The 12,059-nt window shown below is 50.8% G+C and overlaps 1 protein-coding gene across 6 annotated transcripts in view; it reads right to left on the bottom strand.

The window, feature by feature from the left end:
• FYCO1 (FYVE and coiled-coil domain autophagy adaptor 1) overlaps positions 1 to 12,059 on the bottom strand; it is a 77,755-nt gene that overhangs the window by 58,860 nt on the left and 6,836 nt on the right. For 2 of the 6 annotated variants that reach the window (XM_019724045.2, XM_074312503.1), the window contains 3 exons: positions 7,741 to 7,906; positions 4,365 to 4,471; positions 1,624 to 1,749 (listed from right to left, as the gene is read on the bottom strand). In XM_019724045.2, coding sequence (XP_019579604.2) covers positions 1,624 to 1,749; positions 4,365 to 4,471; positions 7,741 to 7,795 — 288 coding nt within the window. In that variant the 5' untranslated portion in view covers positions 7,796 to 7,906. Of the gene's footprint in view, positions 1 to 1,623; positions 1,750 to 4,364; positions 4,472 to 7,740; positions 7,907 to 8,395; positions 8,559 to 10,425; positions 10,450 to 12,059 lie in introns of those variants that run through there. The other 4 variants (XM_019724049.2, XM_019724046.2, XM_074312505.1 and 1 more) reach the window with 4 other exon arrangements.

The raw sequence follows: 12,059 nt of genomic DNA, 5'->3' as shown, positions 1-12,059 counted from the left end.
CTGATTAGAGCCTTGGGCTGTTTCAGCCCAAATGTCTGCCTCCCGCCCCAAGGGGCCTGAGGGACCCAAAGATACATCTCATCCATGAACGTTTACATTTACCTTCTGGCTTGTTGGCCTGGATGGCACTTGATTACTGATTGGAGTTAACCCAGGTGTCCAGCAGCCCCTCCTACCTGCAGGGCGGAGACTGCTGGGGACTTGGTTAACTGTAATCAGTGTTCAGGAAGCCCAGGGACAGCCCGAGCCGTTCCTCACAATGGTGCCCCACAGAGCAGAGCTGGCAACAGAGACGAGCTGACTGGACCCTACGGGAGGCAGAGCTTATGCCAGTGACACCCACCACACACCCACCAGGATCGTGCAGGTTTTGCTTCTAGAAGTCAGTTTTTCTGGCCTTGGATTGTCTAAAGGTTTGACTGCATTATGAGAAAAGAAGAGGAAACTAGCTGAAAAGCAGATGTAAGCATTTCATAACCCTGGACAATGAGTATTAAACTAAATCTATTTCCAGACTTCAGCTGTTTGAGTCATAAAGGTGAAGGCTTCAGTTGCTCTGAAGACTGGAAGAAAACGACAATGAGAACTAGGCTTCTGGGGGGAAGGGCGACAACGAGAACCCTCCCGATTTCTGCTGCATTAAAACACTGCTCCACACCGTGCACCCGAGGGTCCCCAGGCACGAGCTCACAAGACGCTACATGGACATTAAAGAAATGTGCAGAACAAACTCTTCCAAGCCAGGGTCTCCTCATTTTCTCTGGTGTCAGAGGGTGCAGCTGGTGGAAAATATCCAGCCCTCAATGTCAGCACATGTGTCATCCTCTATAAGAAGAAACCCATCCGGCTCCAGTCCCCCCAGAACACCTGACTCCGTGGCCTTTGCAGGAGGCCAGCCAAGGAGCACATCTGCTGGCTTTCAAGTGACTTTCAACTTAATGACAAGATACTGAAAAGATGAACAGTATAAACCTTTAGGTCTCCTGCCCTAAATCTTGGGGGTGAGCACTCCCTAACGTGCAAAGTTCTTTACTCGCAGATGGACTAGGTTTATGAGAAAGGGAAAGAGATTCATATGGAGTGGCAGGTGGGAGAGAGGCAGAAAGGAGAGTGAGAGGATGAATGTTGCTGCTTTGGAGTTTTGTAAAACAGCAAAGCCACGACATTCTGCTCTTGAGGGGCTCAGCACTCACTGCGTAGCATGTCAGCATTTTAAGAAATGACTCATTTCAAATCCAAGTTCCCTAGGCAAACCGTAGAGAAACCAACCTAGCCAACGTTAAGAATTTTCTCTAAGAAACTGATTTTTATAGAAAGGTGGAGGTGTCCTGTGCTGTACACGCCTGAGGGGCACCAAGAGCCGACCAGTGTGAACAGCCCACCCTGACAGGCAACGTGTGGGTTGTGATGTAACAGCAGCGCCAGGACCCGGCCATTCCTCAGTCATCACTGCTCACACCGGGCTCCCCGAGCTCAGCGGGCACTGAGCATGCGGGGACTGGACTTCCTCACTTCTTTACCCCCATACACCCGACCTCCTCACTCGACTGCCTGCAGCAAAGGCCTCTCTGCAAGAGACGCGTCAGGCAGGAGGAGGAAGACTTGAGGTCCTTGGCTGCTCACCTCTGAAATAGACTTGACGAATCGTATCCCATCATTGGCTCCTTTCACCCTGGCCAGGCAGGCACAGAAGTAATCCCAATAGTCCTTCTTGTTGCCCAAGAGGGTCGCCTTCTCTTTCTGATCGAACTGGGGAGGGAAAAGGACAGAGAAAGGAGGTTCAAACCCGCTGCTGTTCATCCCACCATTTAAATGACAAATAATGATAGCTTCTGGGGTGGCCGGATGGCTCAGTTGGTTAGAGGGCGAGTTCTCAACAACAACGTTGCCAGTTCAATTCCCATACAGGATCGTGGATGCGCCCCCTGCCACTAAAGATTGAAAACGGCGACCAGACTTGGAGCTGAGCTGCTGCGCCCTCCACAACTAGATTGAAGTACAATGACCTGGAGCTGATGGGCCCCTGAGAAACACACTATTCCCCAATATTCCCCAGTAAAACTTAAGAGTTTAAAATAAATAAATAATAATAATAGCTTCTTAGTTGCCTGGCACTGGGCAAAGCACTTCACTGGCATTATTTTCATTTATTAGCAAATGAAGGTGTTTTAACTCCCAATTTACAGATGAGGAAACTGAGGCTAGGAGAGGTTAAGTAACTATCTCAAGGTCATACAACTAGTAAGATTCAGGAATAATAGCACCCCCAAAAAGATTTATCCATTAAGAGACCTCTGTGCACAGAGTTGGGTGGAAGACCACCAAAGTTGTGATCTTTGATAAAGATATGCAACAACTTACGACAGAGAAATACATGTGCCAAATCTTAAGGGCAATGTGAACAGTGTTAACTACATCTCAACTTAAGGAAATGAGTAAGTGGCACTTTATCCCAGTTACTCAAGTGTCAACAATGTTTTAATATACACACAATAAATTCAAATGTCAGCTATGAGTCATTTCAAATCCAAAACCAAAATGAGCTGGTTGGGAAAAAAAGGTCCATAAACACGTTCACAAGGTAAGACAGAGAGCGAGTTGAAAAGGCACATGAAGGGTGAGTCCGTCAGCACGCTGGGGGCGTCTCCGCCAGTGGGCTTCCTCCTGTGTACTTCGGTGGGACGTGGCGTTGCAACCTGAGGGTGTTCAAAATGCATAGGTATGTCTTTCTCTAACGTAACATTTTAGAGCATTTTTTCCTGATCATATGCATATACAGTTAGGAAATCTGGATTAAAAAAATAGAAAAAATTAGAAACTATAATGCCTAACACCACCACTCGAAGATAACTTCTGTCAACAATTTGATCCATTTCCTTCCTGCAGCTGCCTGTATTCTTCCACGCCTGCAGCGTTCTATAGATCTGTTTCTTGAACCAAGCAGACACATGCATTAGGCTCTGGGCGTGTTAAAACTTCCTGAGCTGACCTCAAAGCTCCTGATTTGGGGGGTCACGGTGGGAACCAAGAATCCATTCCTAACGTGCTGCCAGGGGATGCCTGTGCGGCTGACCCTGGGCTGCTGGTCGTGTGGGCCGTGATGACGGCCGCAGTAATTCACGTTTAATCCTGCCTTGCTTAGCTCCACCTTCAACACCTCAGCCACCCGCGGAGGACAGAATCTGATGAAAACATAGTCCACTCTGGATTGCAGACTCCGAGCACACTTTATTGACTGTGGGATAGATACCAGTATCACGAGCAGAACACGAGGGCCGTCTCAGGCTCAGCACACAGGAGCGAGCGTTAGCTTATTACGCAGCACACGCTCCTACCCCCACTAACTGCAACATCCCACACCACTCACATCCAGCTCAAACCCCTCGACACAGTAGAACACATTCTGACAGCAGTTGCAATACTCAGGGGGACACACAAATGCCTCCTAGGGTGCAGCCCACAGTGGGCTGTGGAGGATAAGTCAGGAGAGCATCAAGGACCCCGCCTGCGTATTTAACTTCGTCAGGAGCCCAATCTGACAGTGACTCCTTGACATTGAACATCTTCTTTCTCCGGCGGGTCTCTGGCACCTGGTAGTATGCAACACCAGTCAATTCCAGGGCAGCTGGAAGGCCAGGAGACCCACCCAAGGCATAAATGCCTTTCCCTTCCAGCACCAAAGGCAAGTCAAGAATGCAGAGCAATTACAGAAGAGCCAAGAATTGCATTTTGAGCTCTACTCTAATCAAAGAACAAACCATAAACACAATCCCCAGATAAAAACAAATGCAAGCTAACCCAGGGTAGCCCTAGCGGCCCTAAGCAATCTCAGTGATAATGGAAAAACACAAAGTCTCCCTCTACCACGGACCCTGCTGTGGAAGCCCTAACCTTGCTGGAGTCAGAATTCTTACAGGACTGGGGCCTAACACTTTGAGCAGCAAGGCTCTAAAAATAGGGGCCTCTGGATAATTTTCAGAGGGCCCACACACTCCTGGAAAATGTGCGATTGGTTGTATAGACACACACACATATGCATGTTTCTTTGGGAGATATTCCATAGCTTTCACCAGACTCTCAAAGGGAGACGTGACTGCCCCAATGTTAGATCTCTGCTATACAGTGACCTTGCGACCTCTGCCTTACGCTGACCTAAATCTCTAAAGAATGTTCTGGATTCTCAAATCATCCTAAGGGGCAACATTCCGATTCCCCAGTGGACAGCACTTGGTGGCGTGACCTTCAGTCTGACAGGACTTAATGCCCCATTGAGCTTTCAGGACCACATCCTGAATGCTGATGAGTCACCCAAGAGGGAAACGAGACAGCAGAGCAGAAATCAACACATCACAGGAGTCACTTACTTGAAGGAGATACTCAAGTTTGTAAGAAAACTTATGCAAGCTGGTGCTGTCATCTGTGATGGGTTCCCCTGCTTCCTTAAATTCTTTGCTTAGTTCTGTCACAGCATCTTAAAGACAACAAATAGGAACGTGTTATCAAATGGTGATCGACCTCAGGGAAGTGAGAGAAGCAGAGTAACTCCAGGAAGCACGAGGAGTAAGTGGTCAGCGACGGCACAGCAGCTCAGAAATGTGAAGGATGTCAGCATCCATGGGACGCTGGCTAAGCTCCCACAGTGGTGACAGCCCACCGGTCCTTCGCCACAGCTCGCTGGCTGGGCACAGTTCTGGGCCGTCCCTGTAGGGCCACCACGTAGGCCTTGTAATTTGCATGCAGTATTTGGTCCACACATGTTGGCTGCGTGGATGAGTCATACGGAAGTCCCCCGATACTGACCCAGAAATCTCTATCCTTTACTGCGGCCATGCTTCTTGTTGTCCTTCACTCATTCTACTGCTCAGGACAGGGGAGTCCAGGCTGCAGAAGACCAGAGTGTGCAAACACTACACTAGCAATGACAGTCCCAAGAAGGACAACAGTAGCTGCTAGCTGCCTGCCTGTTAGGGCCTGGCTTTTGCATGTCTTTCTCACTTAATACAGCACTGCGACAGGGAGTGCTTCATGTCAACAAACCTGAGCTGCAGTTGACTTTAAGGTGATCCCAACTTCAGAGCTATCAAAATATGACAAAAAATAAAATATATATCAAAAAATAAGTACAACTTAGAATTCTGCAGACGAGGCACTCACGGAGGTGAGCGCTTGGCCCAAGATCACGGATGGCAAACAACACAGCTAGAATGACAACCTTGGTTTTCTCAAGGGCTTGGACTCCAGAGCCCCCCCATTCACTTCGGAGATAATTTACCTCCCTGTGCAGAAACGGGGAAAATCCCCCTTTGACCCTCACTCCCAGCCTCTGCTGTGGGACTGCTAGAAGCTGGGTTTCAATTAGAACTTGGAAAAATGTCTCTAGCTGAGATGGTTGGAAAATGCTGGACAAACAGTCTTCTTAAAAAAATAGATATTTAAAAAAACCCAAAGAAAAAAACTAAAACAAATAGACAAAAATCTATCTTCTTCTCTGATAACTCTTAACAGAAAAGGAGGCCGAGCCCCTGACCTCAAGCACCGTGGCTACAGAGCAGGTCTGCCCAGGACACAAACTGAGCCCGAGCTGCTCAAGTTTAATTAACACTGACCCCGCAGGCCAAGGTCAGCTAACAGCAAAGACCGGTTCTTAGGACTGATTCCTACAAGTGATTGTTGCCCAGTTGTGCCCTATTAGAGGTGTCTGCTGTGGCTGGCACAGAAAGTTGGGGACCCAGGGGTTGGAGAAGACACGCGCCCTTCCTCCTCCACCCTCAGGCTGGCTTAGTGCTCAGAACCTGATCTGGGAACTCCTGAGATTTTGACAGCGCGAGCCTTGGATATGAAATACCAAGTTTCTAGCTCTAATCTCTGATAAAGCAAATGCATTCCTTAGGAATAATCTTAGCTTCACATGAATTATTATTTGCTTCTGCCAACAACCTTGAGCAGTGGGTGTTATCATCAAAGCTAACACTGTGCCTTGGAAGGCGAAGGGACTTGTTCAACATCTGCCAGGGTTCCAATGCGGAGCCAGGAGCTGCCCCTGAGCCTGCCTGACACCAAAGCCCTGGTAACTGCTGTCACCAGGACACGAGGCTGCCCTGCAGAGGGTGAAGGCTGAGCACTGCACAAGCACAGCTCAGTAAGGATGCACCACGGCAGAAGCTGGAGCCTTACTGTGTGCGTATCCAGACAGCTACCAACAGGTAAAAGGAAAGGGTCTGGAGAACGCGGTGCCTTTTAAGAATTCCCACCCAAGTGCACTGGAAGTTCTCTTCCTCCCACTAAGGACCTCTGGGTTCCAGTCTTGCTGGAGAACCAGACACTGAAACATAGAGAGGACTGCCTGCGCTGGGGAGAAACTCTCAAGGACAGTGGCAAATGCAGATTTGCAGGGATTGTCATTTTACTTTCCCTGTGTGTGTGTGTGTGTGTGTGTGTGTGTGTGTGTGTGTACAGATATATATGTTTTTAAAGCATCAACATTTTAGCCAGAAGCAGACTGGTATGGTTAAGAGCACAAATTCTGGCACCCTGTGAGTGCACACCCAGGCCCTGCCCGACTGGACGTGTGACTTTAAGCAAGCCACTGAACCTCTCTGTGCCCGTTTCCGTATCTGCAAAATGGGAATAACGATGGTTCCTACCTCATGGAACCAAACATGAGGGCTCAGTGAGTTATTATCTGTAAGACGTGTAGGACAGTGCCTGACACATGTGAAACGCCATGTGATTATTAGCTAGTAGAGGCCCAAAGTGCTATGTAAATAGGAGATAAGCCTGAGAAGGTGATTTTATCTAACCGACTGTGGCCTTCAGAATGAGGACTGTGTGGTCACCACCAGCCCGATGGCCCTGGGCAGGAGAGGCTACTGTTGGTCATCACGGTGTCTGAGCAGGAGGACCCTGGGCCTTCGCTGTGTCAGAAGACTGTCACTGTGGTCTCTGCGACGAGGAGGAAGTGGTGAGTGTCAGACGATGTTGCAGCAAGTGCAGGAGCTCCAAAGAGGCTTTACAAGACCAGTCCTGGGGTCTGCGGGGTCTGGAAAACTTGCCAAAATTCTGACCTTTGGACCACCCCCTGAAAGGCAGGCCTTGGATCCTAGACTCTGCAGCCGGCAGAGAAAGCAGCCCCTCCTCCTGACTTTGCTCCTGTTTACGCGCCCCTCCACTCCTGGCCCGTCTCCAGAGAGAGGCCTACAGGCAGAGACTCTCCTTGGGCACGGCCACACTTGGGGAGGTCCGGCAGGCAGCAGGCCCAGAACTGGAGTGTGTCCCAGGCAACGGGCCGTCCGCCCACCACAACCAGGTGAGACAGCAAAACAAGAAAAACGGGTATCTGGTCTTCCTGCTCAGAGGGAAGGAGAACACTGTTCCCCAACTGGACCACTTCCATCAGAGCCCAGAGGCTTGTGGTTAAGCCAAGACAATACACAGCCGCGATAAAGCCAAGAACGAATGAACACACACACCCACACCCACACACACCCGCCCGAGAAAGGAGTAATCGATTTTGTTCACAAAGTGGCTTTACAGTGCCCTGGGATGAGGGCCAGGCAAGCTTTCCCAGCCTTACACAGGACGGACATCTGAGCCCCAAATATTTCAATATGACGTGTCCTGAGGGCTCCAATTACTCTCGTGTGAACACAGCTGACAGGGCTCAATTTCAACTGGCAACATCGAGAGCACAGTTACAGCTGCCTCCAGCCCAAACCTGCGTGCCAAGCGGCCTAACCGTACCTTGCAAATCGCGGATGATTCTCTGGAGCTGGCCCTCCGCCCCAGTGGAAGCCATGGCCGCTGGCTGCAGGCCGCCTGTCCTGGCCGAGCACCTTCGGCTTTCGGCCTGCGTCCTGAGTCCTGGGTCCTGGGTCTGGTCAGCAGAAGTCAGACTCCATGGCGGCACCTGCAGCGGGAAGAGGCCATCACAGACGTAATGTAAGGACAGGAGAGGGACGCTGCTCTGGCACAAAGTCGCCCGTCTGGGCGTCTTCTCATAATGGGAAGGGCTTGACCTTTCTGTGTGGGCCTTGCTCTGTGGGCATTCCCTGCCTGGCTTCTGACACACTCATATTCAGACACAATGACCTGGTTTGGGCCTTAAAAAGAAACAAGATCAACCAGAGTGGCCTATTCTTTTTGAGTCCCCGTCCTTTCCGCCCTGAGACAGCATTGCCTCACTTCCACCTTTCTAGATGCCCCTCCGTGGCTTCCCACAGCCCCAGCACCAAGGCCAGAACCAGTCCAACCCCAGTTCCTGGCCTGCTAAGCCTCAGGTGCCGGCTACCACCAAGCCCCTGCCTCCCCCTGCCCGGCCCCACATCTTCCCCAGGCCTGCTTTCTCGGAGGGCTGGTCGGTAACCTCTGGCCAGGAGCGTGGGCTGAGGACACATACCCTCAGGGCTCCTGCACCAAGGAAAGCCCGGCTTGCCTCGCGGGGGAAGGGCTGCAGCTCCCGCTGCCCAGAGTCCGGCTCTGCCTGGGTGGGCCGACCCCACCGGGCCTGCCATCAGGGCCCCGCACAGCCCTCGGGACCAGTCAAGGGACACTTCTATTTTAAGCTCAGTTACTGTCCTCTCATGGCTGGTGAGTCCAGAGTTACCAGCCCTACTTGGGCAGCTGCTGAAGTGATTTAAGGACACAGTAGTGGCTGCAGTCCAATAAAGATGAGGAGATACGAGCGGCATCGGAAAGAGGCCTGGACGTGCACTTGGACCCTGCTGGGTCCTCCTGTCAGAAGCTCTACCTCCTTGCCCACCTCAAAGTCGTAGTGTTTGCTGGCAAAGCAGCAAGACTGGAGGCGGCCATAGTAGCAGCCACCACTACATGAGGGCCTACTGTGTGCTGGGCCCTGTTAGGTGCTTTACACACATGATCTTTTTCATTCTTACAATCGCCCTAGTGGGGTAGGTAACGTACAGAAGAGGAACTGGCATTCAGAGAAGCCGTGAAACTTGTCTAAGGCCACAGGCCAGCAAGGAGTAGAATCGTGGTGTGAGTAGAATCGTCAGTGTGATTTCAAACTCTGTGGATTTATAGTTGAGCCACTGTCACTACAGCAAATGACCAACCACTTCCACTGGCTTCTAGGAACCACCCTGAATGCCAGTGTCTCCCGAATAACATGCCACCACCCTGAGTGTTTCTAACACGTGCAGGCCCTCACTCCCCTGCTGCCATCTTCCCCTTACTGCTCCAGGGGCGAGGCAAGCAGATCCCGGAATAGAAACGATTCCAACCTCATGCTCCTCCAAATATTTACATAAGCATTCAGCATCAGCCTGCGGGAGGAGGGCCTGTCAGAGGGCAGATATGCCCAGGCCTATTTTTAACTAACAAGCCAAGCAGCTATGACTCAGTGAAAACAAGGACCAAAGAGGGCTTGTCTCGCCTGGGAGGAATGAGACAGACACACACCTGTACCACAAAGACACGGAGCCCCAGAGTCAGGGGGTCCCGAGAACCCTCCAAAGCCCACGAGCAAGTGCTGGCACCCTGCCCATCAGACACCAAACTCACGGTGGGAGTGGTTTACAAGAAGCCAGCCTGCCTGTCCTGGGCGTCTCTCCAGGTCGCCTGAGGAACCCAGAGCCTGAGCAGGGACCAGCCAGGGCCCTAGAGAGGGGGAGCCTGGGCTCGGCCAGATTTCTGCAGGGGCTCTGCTGCCCAAACACACACTTTGCCCCACCTGGCTCACGACGGTCAGTGCACAGCTGCCCTGGCGCCACACTCTGCCAAGCACCTACTATGTGTGGGCTGGGCACACAGAGGCATGCAAGGCACAGGCCAGCTCTGGAGGAGCTTGGCTGGGCACCAAGGAGGGAGACAGAAAAATATCCAGATATCAGGATCCAGCAGAAGAGGTCCACGCAGAGATATGGATAAAAAGTTACAGGCATTCGGCAATGAAGAGGCACGAACTACAGATACACGCAACAAATGCTTTGTGCTGAGTCAAAGAAGCCAAACTGAAAAGGCTACACACTTCACGACCCTATTTTGCATGATATTCTTGCTAAGGCAAAGCACTGGGAAGAAATCAAATCAGTGGTTGTCAGGGTCTGAGGGTGAAGGGAGGCTTTGACTACAAAGGAGTATGCAGAAATTGTGGGGGGCAATTCTGTTCTATCTTGATTATGGTGGTGGCTACATGACTACATATATCTGACAAACATGTATTTATCAAAACTCACATCTTGTAAAATATATCTCAGCAAAAACAGCGGCATTGTGATGAATTTAGAAAGATGCAGTGGGACTGAGGAAGGGAAAACTAATTCTACTCGGGGAAGGGAGAGGGTGGTAGGCACTCGGTGACGGCAACTGAGTTGGGCCAGGTCTGAAAAATGAACAACAGTCCTTCAGAGAGACCCAAGGAGGAAAGGGCACCAGGGTGCAGAGTACGTATAAAGCCTGTTTCTCTACCTGTGTTCCTTTTCTGAATGTCGTCAGCACAGAGAGAGCTTTGTAGTTTCTGGAAGAACTAATCTTGGGGGAAGATGACTAATACCCCATGAGTCTTCTAACAAGCCTGCTGGGTCTGTGTTTACTTCAACTAGAGGCAAGACTTGCATACGTGGGAGAGGGTGGAGCTTGAAAGGAAGTGAGAACAACAGACTCTGAGTTAACTTATCCAGGCTCTGGCCAGGACAACGCATGAACTAGACAACCAGCTGGATTTTCTAGAAACCAGCCCCCTTTGGACTCTGCCATGAGGGAGGGAACAACATTTGCAAACCAAACGAGCATCCTGGTAGGTCAAGCCTGGGCACAGACAGAAACATGCTCGCTCGGGACGTCCTGGCCCTCAGGTAGGCCTGAGCCCAGGACGCCTTCTCCACCTGATCCTAGGAGTATACCCAGCTGATGCCAAGTTCCCGGGTCATGGGCTGAGCTGTGCCAGCGGCTGACTATACAAGCTGCTTTTCCAAAGGGGCTGCGTCACCACCAAGGTAATGAGCCCTAAGAAACTGGCTGATGGGCATGGAGGTCCCAGTGGGCTTCCTACCGTGCCTGTGGGTCACCGTCTCACAGGGTTTCCGGAAGTAAATGCGAGCTTCCTTGGAGGAGCACAGTCTCCACAGGGATGCTGTTTTCATGGACGTGGAAAGGACAACTCCTGGCACTTTGTCCTGCCCTTCCTTGCTCTGAGGTCATTACTAACCATCGATGACAAAGACGGGGCACTGTCTCTCGCCGCACCACAGTTAACTTCCTGGTGTCTCTAGATAACTCTGCCCTTTGGTGGAGGGATGAAGCTTTTTTTTTTTAATTTTTATTCACAACCCTTCTGACACCAAATGTGTGGGTCTTCCCCACACCGGTATCCAGTTCTGACACCACCTGGATGCCCTACAATTGAATTCGAGTCTGACACTAACCACCTCGAGTCAGTGCCGGCTCCGGGTTTAGGGCTCGGGCCACAGGACTGCCCGCTCCCAGCAGTAGCAGCAAGTCCCAGGTCACTACCTGTACTTCTGACCAACTAACTAGAACCCGGGGTGGGGGTGGGGGGTCCCACGATCTCCTCCTTGGGTTTAATAATTTGCTAGAACGCCACAAAAAACCTGGGAAACACTTTACTATTACTGGTTTATTTTATTTTATCTTACAGTTCTATTACTATTTATTTTAAAGAATACAATTCAGGAATAGACAAATGGAAGAGATGCACAGTTGGGGGAAGAAATCTCCCAGGAAAGGATCTCCCATGGCCTGGGGCTCCCCACCCTCCTTACAAAGGCATGACTGATTAAATCACTGGCCACTGTGATTAACTCCACCTTCAGTCCCTCTCCCCCTCCCCAGAAGTCTGGGGGTGGGACTGATGAAAGTTCTAACCCTCTACTCTCGTGGTTGGTTCCTCTGGAAACCAGCTACCACCCTGAAGCCATGTGGGGACCTCAGCCAAGAGCCACTCATTAGCATAAACTCAGGTAAGGTAGAAAGGGGTTTGTTATGAAGAACAAAAGACGCTCCTATCAGGAAATTCCAAGGGGTTTAGCTCTGTGCCAGGAACAAAGGACAATGACTAAATGCGTATTTCTTATTGTCTCACA

The sequence above is a fragment of the Rhinolophus sinicus genome, linkage group LG10, assembly GCF_036562045.2.
Source record: "Rhinolophus sinicus isolate RSC01 linkage group LG10, ASM3656204v1, whole genome shotgun sequence".
Classification (NCBI taxonomy): domain Eukaryota; kingdom Metazoa; phylum Chordata; class Mammalia; order Chiroptera; family Rhinolophidae; genus Rhinolophus; species Rhinolophus sinicus.
Note: the sequence above shows the minus strand (reverse complement) of the source record. Positions and strands in the feature narration are given on the sequence as shown.